General features: G+C 33.3%; 1 protein-coding gene across 1 annotated transcript in view; it reads left to right on the top strand.

The window, feature by feature from the left end:
- The window catches only part of RYR3 (ryanodine receptor 3), a 227184-nt gene that overhangs the window by 186315 nt on the left and 23527 nt on the right, over positions 1–17342 (top strand). The window contains 18 exon segments of the mRNA XM_040558359.1: positions 221–391; positions 2049–2108; positions 3155–3286; positions 4138–4250; positions 8090–8186; positions 9710–9819; positions 10632–10683; positions 11371–11424; positions 11709–11808; positions 12088–12167; positions 12431–12507; positions 14099–14172; positions 14415–14432; positions 14952–15032; positions 15459–15547; positions 15939–16067; positions 16470–16574; positions 16997–17078. Coding sequence (XP_040414293.1) covers positions 221–391; positions 2049–2108; positions 3155–3286; positions 4138–4250; positions 8090–8186; positions 9710–9819; positions 10632–10683; positions 11371–11424; positions 11709–11808; positions 12088–12167; positions 12431–12507; positions 14099–14172; positions 14415–14432; positions 14952–15032; positions 15459–15547; positions 15939–16067; positions 16470–16574; positions 16997–17078 — 1624 coding nt within the window.

The raw sequence follows: 17342 nt of genomic DNA, 5'->3' as shown, positions 1-17342 counted from the left end.
TTTCATCATTGGAGCACACCAAAAATACTCCTGTAATTTCCCACTCAAGACTGTACACCCTTCCTCTAATGTAGCATTTTCAATTAATTATGTACTACATTAGGAACATAGTTTTCTTGGACCGCTAGGAGAAGAATGTGTTGGAAGAGTATGTGGTAGGAGAATAATTACAGTCATTTACCTTTGTATTATTTATTTAATTTTAATATTTTTATTACAGTCCGGAGGACAAGATCAAGAAAGAAAGAAATCAAAACGTAGAGGGGATTTGTACTCCATACAAACATCCTTGATTGTAGCTGCACTTAAAAAGATGCTTCCTATTGGCTTGAATATGTGTACTCCTGGAGATCAAGAGCTCATCTCTTTGGCTAAGACTAGGTACAGCCATGTAAGTGCATCATTTGTAATAGTTTTTAATGGAGAATAAACAGAACTTTATTAACAACTTGGAGGCATAAATATCTAAGCAGTTAATATAATAAAATATGTCAATGTACTGTAAGCAATTACAGCTGCTAATTGTGCTTTCACAAGACAAAGTGGTGTGCACAGACAGCTATCATCCTTTCCATGGCATTTTCCATTTGTATAAAATGCAAGAAGGCCAACAGCATCCTGCCTTGTATAAGAAGCAGTGTGGCCAGCAGGTCTAGGGAAGTGATTGTCCCCCTGTACTCGGCTCTGGTGAGGCCGCACCTCGAGTACTGTGTTCAGTTTTGGGCCCCTCGCTACAAGAAGGACATGGAGGTGCTCGAGAGAGTCCAGAGAAGGGCGACGAAGCTGGTGAGGGGTCTGGAGAACAAGTCTTACGAGGAGTGGCTGAGGGAGCTGGGGTTGTTCAGCCTGGAGAAGAGGAGGCTCAGGGGCGACCTTATTGCTCTCTACATGTACCTTAAAAGAGGCTGTAGCGAGGTGGGGGTTGGTCTGTTCTCCCACGTGCCTGGTGAAAGGACGAGGGGGAATGGGCTAAAGTTGTGCCAGGGGAGGTTTAGGTTGGATATTAGGAAGAAATTATTAACTGAAACGGTTGTTAGGCATTGGAATGGGCTGCCCAGGGAAGTGGTTGAGTCACCATCCCTGGAGGTCTTTAAGAGATGTTTAGATGTAGAGCTTAGTGATATGGTTTAGTGGAGGACCTGTTAGTGTTAGGTCGGAGGTTGGACTAGGTGATCTTGGAGGTCTCTTCCAACCTAGACGATTCTGTGATTCTGTGAAAATGTACATTTACATATACATATGCCAAGTGAACAAATGACTGGAGTGCAGTCCTACAGAAAGGGATCAAGTGTTTTTGAGTGATGGTAAGCTCAATGTGAGTCAACAATGTGCCCTGGTATCCAAAAGGACCAACTGTATTAGGGGGTTGCACTAAGTACAGTTTAGCTAACCTGGTCGACAGAAGTGATTGTCACACTATACTCAGAATGGGTGTGGCGTCACCTTGAGTACTGTGTGCAGTTTTAGGCTCCACAATATAAGGATATAAAACTATCAGAGAGTGTCCAAAGGAAGGCACTAACCAGTGATATGTCTGGTGACCAGTGGTAGGACCTGAGGGAATGAAATGAAGCTGTATGCGGGAGGTTCAGATTGGTTTTTAGGAAAAGATTCTTCCCTGAGAGCATGGTCAGTCACTGGAACAAGCTCCCCAGGGAAGTGGTCCCAGGCATGTTGGTATTCAATAAGTGTTTGGACGGTGCTCTTAGATAGATGGTTTAACTGTTAGGTTGCCCTGTGTGGAGTCAGGAGTTGGATTTTTTGATTCTCATGGGTGCCTTCCAACTCAGGACATTGTATGATTCTATGATACATTTGGACCAAATACTCAAAGATCATTAGTTAGCTTTAATTCATTTCAAAGTTTAATCCTTGTTTTGTGGTCACAATTTAAAAATGCTTTTGTCCCATGCTCTTCTGGTAGTATACGTACTTTGAAAACAATTAGGTTACTTTTTAATATTAAAACAATAACTGTTCTATGTTGTGCATGTTCTTATAAGATGAATCATAATCAAAAATTGAGAAGCACTTCTATCTTTCTACAGAGGGACACTGATGAAGAAGTCAGAGAGCATTTACGTAACAACTTACATTTGCAGGAAAAGGTAAAATCTGTCTGGGAGAGCACTTTTAAACATGAAAATTTCAATTGTTTATCATGATCGTGGTACATAAAAAAAGCAAGTGAAAAGCTATTAGAAAAATTGTCATTTTAATATTTTTGTTCATGATATTTTCACAACAAACCTAGTTTCTTTGTAGACTTGGCTGGTATTTTCAAGTTTCAGGAAGTCCTATAGAACCAGTGAAGTGTAAAGAAAGAGATAATGGTAGTTTTAAAGTTATAATTACTTAAAATTATCTCAATCCAAGAAGAAAATAAAATTAAACTAATTTCAGCTTCCTATTTTGAACTTAACTGGCTCTAACCATTAAATAGTACTTACTAATATGCATTTTAAAGTGACTGTAATGAAATGATGAAACCATGTGTCATTTTGGCACTTGAGAGTTTTTCAAGCACATGTATGTTCCTACTATTTAGATGCTGAATATATTGTCAAAGGTGATACCAAAATGGAGTCCTCATTGTTCTACAAATATTTAATTAAGATCATTGCCCATATTTGAACATAATACATTTTTCTCTAGTAGCAAATGGCTGTCCTGTTGCTATAAATTTGAGCTTACCTACATTTAAATTAGACACAACAGGTAATTCTAATGTGTTTTCTCATATTTTTGTCTTGGCTGTTGCAAAAAAAGCCAAAACTTTGGCTGTGACTCTTCACCTACTGACATTCCAGCTGTCTTTGATTAAAATCCATAAAACGGACTTTCCACTGTCAGTACAGAATTTCACCAATCTCAGTGCTAAATGTGCTTCCTTATTTTTAATGGAGTTAAATGCAATAAATAAGTTTCAGGGTGGATTATTTGGTTTCATGAAATAGAATCTTGCATGAGAACGAAGTTCAGAATCTAATGTCTTTTTTTCTGAGCAGCTAGCAAATGCTAATTTGGACTGAAAGGGACAGATGAAATGTGAATACCCATAACATTCTTCATTATGCTATGAGAATAATAATGGCAGTAGTGAAATTCACTATCTTCATTGAGCAGCTTTAGTATGAAATATGTTGCTTTTTAGTCTGATGATCCAGCTGTGAAATGGCAGTTAAATCTGTATAAAGACATTTTGAAAAGTGATGAGCCTACTGACCCTGAGAAAAATGTGGAACGTGTGCAGAGGATATCAGCTGCTCTGTATCATCTGGAGCAGGTATAAAGTTACATGTCTATACTGTGCTTGTTTTAAAGTAGAATGAGATTATTTCCTTATAGAAATTATTTCCAATTCAGAGTGTGTCATTAAAATTTTCAGATGAAAGCAATTATAGCACATGCATGCACACACACAGATGTCTATATATGCGAAGTTTTTAATGTCATGTGCTGAAGTGCCTCAATTTTGTTTCAGGGAAATCTCAGGATGTATTTGCCCCTGCAAAACTTTACTGTAAAGAGTTGTATGAAGTATAATGTACAAAACATCAATATTCAGTAGATGAAAACTCTGGAATTTTAGGGAGAAATGTTTGCATGTACATTTACTTCTAATATTACTGATTTTAGCCTGTCTTCCATTTCTACACGAGGATTCTATAGCAACTTTTGAATCTAGTTGTCTGTGCATTCAAATGCTACTATTTTAAATACAAAAATGCATTTATAATCTTCCCATGTAAAGTTAATTCTTTTCATTCACAAGTGATATAGCACAGAAATTTGTTCACATGAATGATTAAATATGCATAGTTATAAACAGGCAAAGTAATCATTATGGAGTTTTATGTAGGAGTCCCACCCGTGAGATATTCTGGTATCTCAAGCTTTCCTGTATGAACTGAGGGGCACTGTATATAAGGCCCTCAGTATTTTTTCAAAGTATTTAAAAATATATATATATATTTTATTTTTTTTCAGATGATGTAGAGTTTTTGTAACTTTTCTAATTTGTTAGCAAATTGTAAATTTTCTCATTTGTTAGATACATTAACCAGTGTCTAAAAAGAAAATTTGGAATTAAACATGGAGTTTCCATAGTATGTAATAAAAGATATTTTCCCATAGGTTGAACAACCACTGAGATCAAAGAAAGCTGTTTGGCATAAACTCCTGTCAAAACAACGCAAAAGGGCTGTTGTTGCTTGTTTTAGAATGGCACCATTGTACAACCTGCCCAGGTAAATAGCTGAAAGATTTATTTTTCATTAATTTTGTTCACATTTCTGAGCAGAAATATTACTTGTGTGTATACCTACAAGTTTGCTACTTGTTTGGATTGTGTAATGGAGTCTAAGAAACAAGAGTTGGGTAGTTATCAGCTAATTCCTCACAGTAGCAAAATACGTGTCTCATGACAAATAACCAGAGGGGAAAAAGACCATAGGAATTACACTGCTTCAAAAACAAAATGCTTCATTTTTGTCAGCCGTTATTTTCTATATTTTCTCATGTTATTTGTGAAAAATATGTTAAGATGTTGTTGCTGTTTCTGTCCTTTTTTTTTTGCCTCTGATTGGTTGTGCTTTATTCTCCTGTGTTTGTATATTTTTAAAGCTTTTTTTATATGGCAATACTCTTATTGCATGAATACTCCATGCTCTAGCTTGCATGAGGCAATCTTTTGCTATTACATCCAAATGATATATGCAGTAAAGGAGATATTGCGGCAGAGCAGTGCACAATGAGATTTTGTACTTGCGTGTTGCTCTGCTTATTACTCCAGTTGAAAGTGGATACCACAAAGTCTGAGATAAAGTGCATCCCATGCCTGGATTCATCTACAGATTTAAACCATGTATTAACACCATACGCAATTACTGTCCTTTCACTACCATGTTCTTTTCAATGTGCTTTGTATTCAGGTACAGCCTAAGCACATTTCTAATGAAATTTGCTTCTTCACTTTTGTGTTTTATCATGGTTCATGTTTTATATTTTTGTTCAAAGATTGTTTGCAAAGTATTTAACAAAAGAGTTGCATTACATTTTAAAATGCCTGTATAAAGCCTATTTACATGCTTGTTGTCAGCTAAAGGTCTGTAGCTGTGCCACTAACATACTGAGAAGAATGCAAGGTTTGCACAAGACAAATAAAAGCCAGTTATACCATAAAAACCAAACATCTTCATGAAAATAGTAGTTCTGGAGTCTAATAGCTCTCTAAACCGTCACAATGCCACTAGGCAATCTTTATGGAGACAGAAAGAAATGAAATGAAACAGCATGAAACCAAACTGATTAGGTTTGAACTATCAAGTATTTTATCTTCAAGAACTCTGCTTCGAAAAACAAGAGGAAGTGGTAGATATTTCAGTATAACAATTTTGTGAAGATTTTTTTTTTTATAAATGTATTCTGGATTTATAATTCTTAACATGTTTGGATTATATATGAGAACCTAAATGATAAAAATAATTCATTTTATTTTTGTCTTAAAAAACATATATTTAGGATTCATGAGGTTGATGTAAGACTTGCCAAGGGGTAAAATGTGTTATGAATCTGTATTTTCATTTTCAAGAAAATACAGAATAATACTCATTGAAATAGAAAACTTAGAGTATCTGTAATTTTCATTAAAAACTTCCCTGTTAAAAAAAAAAAAAAAAAAAAAAAAAAACAACGAGGTTGGTTCTTCTCAATCGTTATGGTAGATTTTATGGTGGAGTTTAAGCCTAATTTTAGTATGAATATGAGGCAAATCTGTCCCATTATTTCTTCTTCCAGATTATAAAAATGAGCTCTCTATTTTAACCAATTAATTTTGATATCTGCATTTCAAAAAAAGGCAAGAGTGAAAAAACTCCTCAGTTGATAGGTGCAGAAAAAAAAAAGTTTTAAAATTCATTAGTTTATAGACACATTTTTCTAGGTAAATCATTGTATTCTTACAGGAAAATAAGGCTACCACACTATTTTGCACCTTATTTCATATATAACTATCTCTGTCATTTAAATTGATAGTGTTGTTAAGACATCTGAACCCTAGGGAGTCTAATTTCAAGTCAGTTGTGATTAATTCTAAGAGCTATGTTAATCCCATTGCACCACAGTTTCAAATGCGGCTCCTGATATCTTGTATATTTCCTCAGTTTAGTTGCAGCTTTGTATTGGGAGTGTTAGTTCTAAAATTGATGATTTATTTAAAGGGCAGTAAATTAAAAGGCAGTAAGCAAACAGTTTATGGCGATACTTTAATTTATCCTAGAAAAGATTAATATCTTCAGTGGATAATGATCCCTTTCTTCTGATAATTTTCTGGAGATTTATATGGCTTTCAATATAATTTAATGTTAATTTCCCATTTAAATCTATTTTTCTTTAAATGCATTCTTATATGTATCAGTTTTTAGGAATTCCAGTAGGATATTTCAGCAATTGAACTGTCTTGTTGGTATGCAGGTTTGTTAAATTATAGAAAAAATGTTTTAACTTCTTTCATAACTTTTTCAAGTACTTCCTTTTCTGAGAAGTACTATGAGGTACAAAATAAATAGTAGTTTTATTTTATTTTTTTTCCAAGGAAAAAATGTCAGTGAAGTTAGAAAATACTAATTCTTTATTCTCTGTTTAATGAATGTATGTTCACAGCTTTGAAATAGTGTCTTCTATGAGAAATGCATTCTCTAAGTTTTCGTATTTATGTTTCATCTTTTAAGGAAATTAATTTGTAAATTATTTGTCTTATTGTCTATCATCTGTATATGCACATAGATACAGCAAAGTTATACATGGCAATTTTTCATACAGAGTTTACAAATACATTCTTTCTGACTACTTTATTGAATTTAACTTGTGCCTTTGTTGTTAGTTCTTCAATGAAAACCTATATGCTTTTCTTCAGACACAAAATTAGCAATTTCTTCCTGAGCACCTTTCAACGTGTTTGGCTGGAAAAAGTACATGAAAAAACTCAGTATGACAGGCTTATACTCAAGTTAACGGTAATGTAACTTGTGGAGAGCCTCTTCCTTATGCGCACACTTATTCCTTCCCAGCCATGATTTGATGTTGCCATAAAACATGAATTTGTACAATTTTCAGAGTGTATTCTGATTGGTCAGTTTTTGAAAACTGATAATAAAATGTCACCAGTGCCAGAGGGAGAGTATAAAGGGTTGGCTAAATATCTGTGTCACCATAAAATGAGAATTTATGTGCAGTGTCTTTAGACAAGTCATAGTATATACCATCAATTTGTATAATTATCGGTGCAGGATAAAAGTGAACAAAAAGGCTTTGTGGAACAACCTTTGTAACCTCATGTAGAGCACCTCAGAACAAGTTTTTCCCTCAAATGTGATGTAAATATGGGATGGTTTGGTCAATATTATGCGTAGTCTTATTGCCATGAGCTGTATTTTCTGTGGAAAATTTTCCAGTTAAATTAATATTTTATGATAGTAATCAATATACCTAAGAGTTTTCTAAAATTGGTCTTTTTCTAGAGTAGTTTTTAGATATTTTTAATGCAGCTTCTTTGAGGACACATTATCACTGCTCAGAGTTGCAACTGAAAGGAAAGAAGCTGATGTTTGGCTTCTTTGTGTGGAAGAAGGCAGTGATTGTCTGCACATAACGTGCTGGAAAGCACTTGATAATTATTTTGCTGTTGACAACCAACTTCTGCTGTCTCTATGTGTAGATCTAGTAAACTAAATTACACCTAGTAGGAGTAAATCCCACCCACTTGCTCTCAATCTTTTAAAGTATGTACTTTTCCCATGCTTGTATTAAGGCACCAGTCCCATAATTTCACTTAAAATGTATATATATTAGCACTCTAAAAGCCTTCAGAAGAAAAAGTTATATATATGTGTGTAATAAAAAAAAAAAGTAAGAATGTTCAAAAATATGTGCAGATTTGTCACTGAAAGTTGTGTTTTGCTTTTTGTTTCACTGACCAATCAGAGGATCAGAATTGTACAAACACGTATCCTTACTAATCATTAACCACCTGAGCTGTTATACTATGTTCCTTTACCCCTCTTGATCTCACTTTCACAACCCCCCCCAGGCACCGTTCTATTAACCTCTTCCTCCATGGCTATCAGAACTATTGGATAGAAACAGAGGAATATTCATTTGAGGAGAAACTAGTTCAGGATTTGGCTGTAAGTACTGATATAATTGGGCATCTTTTCAGTGCCCACTTCAGTGTATATTTTATGTATCTATAACCTATATTTTATTTTTATGTACTGTATACATACACATAAATTTTTAAAATATCAATCCTTACGCCCCAGGGCATAAGTTCATTTTCTGCTGTGATCAAAAAGACATTCAAACTGTGATGCACAGTGAAGTGCATTAAGGTGCTTTATGCCTTCAGTTGAACTATAGTGATACTCATTCTTGGGAAGAGAGATGGTTTAGAGGAACTGTCCAACTATTTTTGTCATTATGGTAATTCCTATGTTCCTATATTTTATTTACTCTTCTTTTTAAAGCTTGATGCAATTGATGCTTTTCCCCTTTTTTAAATTTTCATTGATGCATAATATTTAATTTTAACATTTTCAGCTTTGATGCAAATTATTTTTGCTATTTTATTGTTGATACATCATAAGGAGATGAAAATATATGCAGCCATATTCAGCAAAAATTTGCTTTATGTGTGAACTTGATGGAAATGATTGATAAACTTGAGCATTTTGGTACTTATATCAATTGAGAAAAACTGCTGTTTTCTCTCTTCCGTCTCTGTTGTCAGTTTGTCTAAAATACCTCTTTGGGACCTATCTTGGTGATATGTAAACACCGTGAAAATGAATATATGGCTTCATGGATCCATGGATCACATGAAGATGCATCAGGAGATGCTTCAGAGTTAGCAGAAGCAATTATGTTGTGTTTTTTTTAGCAGTTTTTTTTTTTTAAAGACCAACTGGTATAGAACATTGTATGATCTTCCAAAATTACAGCTAATATTCTTATACTCTAGACAATTGTATGGTCTTTGCTTCATTTTTTGCCTTTTTTTTTTTTTTGAAAGGAAGAAATGCAAATTTTAGTCAAAACAGTGATTACAATAATTCTATAATAATTACAAACCCCACCAAAGGGTCACAAGACAAGTAAGGTGAAGGTAATAAACTGCTCTTTTGTCAGTGCTAGCTACTTCAAACTGCCAAAAATGTTTGAAGTTGACAGTAAGAGTTGTTCTTACATTTCTTGAGTCAAAGTCACCTAGAGATGATATATAAATGTAATCTAGCAAATAGTAGCCAGAATATGATGCATCTGACAATATTATTAAAAATAATTCCATTTACCAATCAATTCTCCAACATAATTGAGCTGAGACTTTCTTTCAGTTCTGGTCCAATGGAAACCTACACATAATTTCTGCTGAATAAGGCCTCCCTAAGATTTTCACTTGTGTTATTCTCAATACCTTGCAAATGAGAAACTTCTAATGGTACTATCAAATGTGAATAAAAGAATCAGATACTGTAAGTCCTTCTTAGTCATACAGGCAAATAGTGTTGCAGGCTCTGGTAAGCTGCTGAATAAGATGAGTACTGAAAGTTAATACAATTTGGACAAAACAAAATTAATTAAATCCTTTCCTAAGCTTTCTTATTTGTGAAGCTTAATTTTTATATTCTGATATAAATCTATATAACCACAGAAACCTCCAAAAAAAGATGAAGAAGAAGAGGAAGATACTGAGAAAAAACAGCCTGATCCACTTCATCAGATTATCCTTTATTTTAGTCGCAATGCTCTCACAGAGAGGAGGTAAAATAGCCGTGTAGAAAAATGCATTAAATAAAATCACACAGTAACTGAATTTCTAATAATACTACATAATGGATTTAACATAACTGTAGTTCAGTATCATCCACGGTGAATACTTTTTGCCACTCTGTTTCATTAGAGTTTTCTTGTATTTAAACTCAGTATGACCTTTATATTGAGGCAAATATTGGCAATTTTGAGATTTTAAAAGCTTGTTAAATACTCAATACAGAAATAATGAAACCAGAATTCTCATAGAAACATAAAGTCTACAAGAACTGTTGCTTCATCCAGTGTATCCTCTTCTGGTAATAGATAAGTGTTCTTACTGTTGGCATTCATTGCATTTTATTCATTATGTTAGAAAAGGTTTCAAAATAGCATTGATGATTAGCATGATTCTCTTTCAGTTTCTGTTTTAGACTGTTGATCAGAATATGCATTTAGTATAAGAAGAGTACTTGTCCAGTGCTTCATATATTTTTCTATATTGTACTGTAATCTTATTATCTGATAGAATAATTATAATTTGTACCTCCATAATGCTTTTCTGCACTTACAACAGCCAGTGATCCTTACTTACTTGACTAAATTGGATGTCTAAATATTCCTCTAAATTGTTTAATTAAAGTTACATAGATATGGTTTGAGATTAGAAAATGTATTTATAATAGTATTTTCCAATGTAATAGGAATTCAAGTAGGTATATGTGTACTTCCCATTAGTAAAAATGGTATTTACTTATTATTAGGAATATGACATCTTTTTATTACTACATCATAAAATAATTTAAAATATTTTCTCTTTATAGCAAACTAGAAGATGATCCTTTATATATCGCCTATTCTGCCATGATGGCAAAGGTAAATACAGAATTCAAGCTCCAACACTTGTTCCATTCAGATACTTCCGATTAATTTCAGATGCTTTTCCTTGTCTCCTTAAGTGGATTGCTCCATACTAGTCATTTCTGTATTTTTAATGAAACAAATGGTGTTCAGAGCAATAAGAAATTTCCTGCTTTAAAATAATACCATAAAATTCCAGTTGGTGCAATCCTGTTGATACCACTTGGCAGTTAGTTTTGTACAAGGTTAACTTGAGAAGTCTTAACAGTATTAGTTATCTTGATTCTTAGGGTCATTATCTTGGACTTACTATGTGAAGTCTGTCAAAAGAAAGTTGACAGTGTTTGCACTGAGATTGATTATGGCTGATGCTTCCAAATCAGGAGAGTTTGACCTTGAAGATCAATATTATGGATATGAATAGAGAGATGACATAAGAACACATAACCTACACTTACATGATACATATATAGTTGGATTAATACCCTGAAGTATTCATACCTAACATAGTATCAGCTTCTTAGTGGAGATAAGCACAAATATATAGGATTACAGGAATCTTAAATCTTCTGACTGGACTAAGTTATTGCTTTAAACATTTCCTTGAATGGTTATCTTTTTTAGTCTAAATACTGTAGTAAAAATTGCCATTATGTTTCATACTAAGAAAATGTTGTGATTTCTATTTCTTAACATAAAAAGAGCTGTCAGGAAGAAGAGGAGGAAGAAGAGGAAGAAAAAGAGAAGACATTTGAGGTAAGAATTTAAATCTTATTTCTTTCTCATCGCCTAAAGTGCAAGATAGAATTTTAAATATGTCCACTACAATAACTGCAAGGATAAAACAGCATGTATTGAGTTGCTTTATGAGGTTATTCATATAGAAGAAAGCGTGTTCTGAAATTTTGGAATCAGACAATCCATGGATTATGCAGGCAGATGGCACTCAATAACTTGAGATTTCTCATATTTGTATGTTGCCTGAGTCAGTTTGTATTTGTCAGTCTGTAATTTGTTCTCACTTTTGTTCCCAAACCCAGGAGAAAGAAATGGAAAAGCAGAGAACTCTTTACCAGCAAGCTCGCTTGCATGATCGTGGAGCTGCTGAGATGGTCCTTCAGATGATTAGTGCAAGCAAAGGTAATGTTTTGTGAAGTATTAAGTACACACAATAAACATATCATGTATAGTGATATATATATATATATATAATGTATTATGTTATTATACGTATGATGTGTGTATCATAAACAACTTGTTATACATATGATATGTATGTCTTACACAATTTGTGTATAGTATTTAACGAGGCAAAATAAATGTGAATTGCAACTACATTTAGGTAAAATTTTTGGGCTGTGTTTCTGATTGATTAGTTCATACTTGCAAGTTTTATTGACTGTACCGTTCTTTTGACAGGTCATACAGGACCCATGGTTGTTGAAACATTAAAACTTGGTATTGCTATTCTAAATGGTGGGAATACCATAGTTCAACAGGTAATGCTTTTCTAACTATTGAGAGTCTTGTTCGTATAAAGGAAACAACTAATTTGGAGAATTTTAGTGTTCTGTTGTATTTTTATTTTAGTGCATTTAATTTTATGCTAAACGATGAAGATATATCAGGGTATTTTTGCTACAGTAACAGTGATATTATTACTTGCTAGTGATTTGCATTTAGAATGGTAATTTAGGAAATTGTTAATTTACATAAATTTAATACAGACTTTTTTCCTCCAAATGTCCCCCATATCCTCTAGAAAATGTTAGACTACCTGAAGGAGAAAAAGGATGCTGGATTCTTTCAAAGTCTCTCTGGCTTGATGCAGTCCTGCAGGTAAAACCATAAATCATATTATTACTGTTTCAGTTTTATTTGGGTTGGTAGCTTATTGCCCAGTCCAGGTGGATTTGTTAGATTCAAATTACACAGGTCACAGATTGTAGAGCTCTGTTTTTCTGCGAAAATTTTTGTGAATCAGAGTAGTAGTGTGTTAATCTTTTAGAATATTCTTCCAAAGAAGAAAATAAAGCAAAGATTATATGTATGCATTTGAAGGGTTAGTTTGGAGAGGCAGGAAAGCAAAATGTAATAGCTCCTTTACTGGTCCCAGATCCCTCAAGATTTCTGGATGGTTCTAAGGATGGAGAAAAGCCATTACTGAAGGAGAGACAGGCCAGTGGAGCTTTACTAAACTATCAGTTTCTGCACATCTCTGACGAGTCACATAATCTCTTCATCTGAACCCTCTGCATGTGTATCAAGTTTGTTAGAGGTGGCATGTGGCCGGTGAGATCATTGTAGTCCACTCACTTGACAAAACAGAACTTCAAATTAGTTAAGGTAAATGTCTCTCATAAAGAAGGTGGAAAACCATTGGTGTTTCTGATTACTCTTACAGTAGGCAACCTCCTTTTCTCAACCGTTTAAAGCAACAGAAGGGTTGTGAAGCAGTAGACTGGGAATCAGAAGTGGAGAAGCTGTATGAGGAAAGGAAGAACTGTGGAAGGAATGTTGACCTGCATTGTAGAAATTATCATTTAGTAGTTGCAGTGTAATTAAATAACGTCTATTCTATCTTGTCATTTTTCTGATTTATGTAGAACAATTTAGCAAGCACCTGCAATGATGTTATTACCAATTGTGTATGTGTATTGTTCAGGACTCCCTTAAAAAAGAAGTTTTTGATAAAATGACTTGAGCACTGACAAGAGAATGAAAATAATGCTTTGAAGAATGCTCCACGTCTTATTTTTAAGGATATGACTAGAACTTAGAACACATGTATGTGTTACAGTTTAACTGAAAAAGTGTATATAATCATATAATTATATTTGGACTAGGTGAATTAAAGTATTCTGACTGAGAAGAATCAGCACCTGCTATTCCAGGTACTCGGCTGTGCCAAGGTAGCACAAAAAATGTGCTATTTTGATCACAGAAGATATGGGGACTCTTATTCCATATATGTCTTCTGAGTATGGAATCAGTTTCCATATGTCTTAGGAATAATATAAAAATGCATAATACATACAGCAACAATATAAAAGTAGTGAAATGTCGTGGAAAACAGCGTGACTGAGAAGTAACTCAAGTGATGCTCTTTTGGCAGACATGTTTAAGAGTGGTTTCAAGTTGTTTTTCATTTATACATGAAACCATGAATGATATTACTGGAAGTGAAGTTAGGGGAATGGTAGGACCTGATCTGAAACTCATTTCTTCACAGATATGGACACTGGAGCCTTATTCTCATCCCAAGTGCCTTTATTTAATATTAATATTTAGTAAAATGTGAGGCAGTGCATGTTACAGCAGGTCAAAACTAGTAGTTGAAGGCCTCCAAAAATTTCCTAGAAGAAAATAATTTTCTGTTGTGTACTACAGTACTTTTTCCTTTTTTTTTTTTTTTTTTTTTTAATATAAGTGTTCTTGACTTGAATGCGTTTGAGAGACAAAATAAAGCAGAAGGCCTGGGAATGGTTACTGAAGAAGGAACTCGTAAGTAGAATGAAACTGATAACCAGTAGTGCTTAAAACATTATTTGTTCTTCCTTCTTACACTAGAAATGTTATTTAACTTGGTTTGAGGTTTCTGTTTTCAGACTTAATATAAATAATTTTAAGGTTTGAGTTCTGAATATGCATTATATTTACAAAATCTTTAGCAATAATTTTAAAGAGAAACTTGTAAATTCCAATATTCTTATCCTGTATTCTTGTTATTTTTCTTTAATCCACAGTCATCGTTCGTGAGCGTGGTATGTTTGGGTACAGTTTTTGATACAGTTTTTGATACAGTTTTTGTTGCAAAAGCGTGTTGCAAATACAGAAAGAAATCTTTAATTGCATCTTTCCAGACAGCTTTAGGTTTAGCTTTATGGTCTGCAGCAGGTTGTGTGTTAAGCTGTTCAGCTTGGATAAACAGTCTGATGCTTATTAAAGAAGTATCATTCATATTTAAGGCATGATTTTATTCATAACTAACCATTTAATTATTAAATATATAATGTGTAGTTCGTTTTTTTTTGTTGTTTTGTTTTAGTGTTTTTTTTTAACACATGGATGCATTGGAGTGCTAAATATTTTGGCTTTGCTTTTTGTCTGTTTTCCTTTTCATTATTTTCAGTCTGTTTCTTTAAATTGCTTTAAAGCAGCTTTTATAGCACTGTGTTTTTTTACTAATATCTCCCAATTTTGAAGGATACTGTAAGATTATGTGTTCTGCATATTTAATAATAACAATTTTCACATTATCATTGTATTTATATATTTTCAAGGTGAAAAAGTGTTGCAGCATGATGAATTTACTCGAGATCTATTTAGATTTTTACAACTGCTCTGTGAAGGGCATAACAATGGTAAGTGAACTGAATCACTTTTGGGGAAAAGTGATGACTGTGAGTAATAAGCCTGTTCTTAAACAGAGCCGAATAGAATCAATTCTAATTTTTTTTTCCTCTAATTAATTTAGTATTCTGAGAAAAAGTGGCATGCCAAAAATCTTAATTGTGGATTCTAATTTGAATTTTTAAGTCTTAATGTACTTTCAGATTTTATGCAGATGATTAATCAGTAAAGCCTGTTGCAAGGCATATGGTTAACAACTCTTCAGTTGTGTTTGCATTGTGATATATTGTAGTTCAATTTCCAGCACAGATAATGAGCATCTGTATTCAGGAAGGTACTTAAAAAGAATGTATTTATTCTCCATGAATATATGAAAACAATCTTGTATTTTCTAATCCTATACACAGTAATGAAGCACAAATCACTTATTATTTCAGATTTTCAAAATTACCTACGTACTCAGATGGGCAACACCACAACAGTGAATATTATCATTAGTACTGTTGACTATCTCTTGCGTCTTCAGGTGAGGAAAAATCAGAGTAAAATGGAATATAACATAATTTTCTTCATTTTTATAAAATCACATTTTTTTACAATCAAAAGTGAAGCTACTCTTTTCAGGGATATTAATAATAAAGAATTTTGATTTAATTAATTTTGTCTTTTCTTCCTTCTTAAAATAGATGACCTTACAGAATTGTTTGGGAAACCAAATGTTTGTTACTTTATTTCATTGTTTACTTCTTTAGGCAGCACAGTTGGATAAAAATGTAAAAAGCTATTGTCATGAGAAATAGATTGACAAAAAAATAATAAATTGTAGCTGATTCAACCTTTGGTGATAGGCATGCACACAGTAAATACTGCATACAAAATCCAAAATTAGAAAAGATAACATTTTTTTTTTTCCTTAGGAATCAATCAGTGACTTTTATTGGTACTATTCAGGAAAAGATGTCATTGATGAATCAGGACAACGTAACTTCTCTAAAGCTTTGGCTGTCACCAAACAAATATTCAATTCCCTTACAGAATATATTCAGGTAAACACAACTTTTTTGCCCAAGATACTAACAGTGAAGTTCTGTGATTACATGGTCTGATCATCTCCTATTGTAAATATTTGACTTTACTTTTCTAACTTTTGAAAAAGTTACATTGAATCACTGGTCTGGTGTAAAGTTAATACTAAGGTAATGCCTGCATATTTGACTTTTTTTTTTTATATATGGACTACATACCACAGGAATTTTGGGAAACTTTCTCATGCAGCTTCATGGAAGTCTGAAATTTCTGGGGTTTGATTGTTTATTTTATTTTAAATTTTTTTTTTTTTTTGGTGGTGGTGGTGGTTTGTTTGTTTTTCAGGTAGAAATCTTAGGTAAATTATTTTCATATTTTGATTTTATATAAATAAAAAAATATATTTCTCTTAATTTTTTTAGGGCCCTTGCATAGGTAACCAACAAAGTCTGGCTCATAGTAGGCTGTGGGATGCAGTTGTTGGCTTTCTTCATGTCTTTGCCAATATGCAGATGAAACTTTCACAGGTATTTGCAAGAGGCAAATAGTGCTTTTTTGCATCTGGTTATAAATTACAGTCAAGTGAGTGTTGAAATCTGTAAATAACATACTGTCTCTCATTGGCTGTGCATGGGCTACTGTCATGTAGAGGTCCAACACTGAATCTTTGGACTAACACCGTCATACCGCTCTTTTTAACCATCAGTCATCACTGTGCACTTACATTTTCTAATACAAACTTGATCCTTTCAACTTGTTTGTACCTTTATGATAATGAATGTGGCAATTTGGTCTCTTCCTCCTTGTTACAAAAACCTGATGATCTGTTAGAGCAGAAGCACCATTAAAAGCATGGTTCCTGTGCTACAGCTAAGGAGGAAAAGGGAAGAGCTGGATAAATACAAAGAAAACACAAACTTATATTCAGTTTTTTGTTTTTATTTTACAGGACTCTGCTCAGATTGAATTGCTTAAAGAACTGCTAGATCTACTAAAGGATATGGTAGTCATGCTGTTGTCACTGCTTGAAGGTTGTAGCTGTTTTTCTTTATGCAAATATTATTGCCTCTGCTTCATAATGTAAAGTGCAATAATTATATTAATCTTTCTAAACAGTTTTTCAGTTGCCTCAAATAATAAATGCCAGGACAAAACTTATTTCATATTTATTTAACAATTATTCTGGAATATACATATCCATGAAAAAGAGGGCTACGGGAGAAATGCATGTTGTAAGAAAAATTACAAAGGCTGAAGAATGAAATTCTTAGTTGTTGGCTTTTTGTTCTGTTCTC

Source organism: Cygnus olor, chromosome 5, assembly GCF_009769625.2.
Source record: "Cygnus olor isolate bCygOlo1 chromosome 5, bCygOlo1.pri.v2, whole genome shotgun sequence".
Classification (NCBI taxonomy): domain Eukaryota; kingdom Metazoa; phylum Chordata; class Aves; order Anseriformes; family Anatidae; genus Cygnus; species Cygnus olor.
This window is presented reverse-complemented; position numbering and strand designations above follow the sequence as displayed.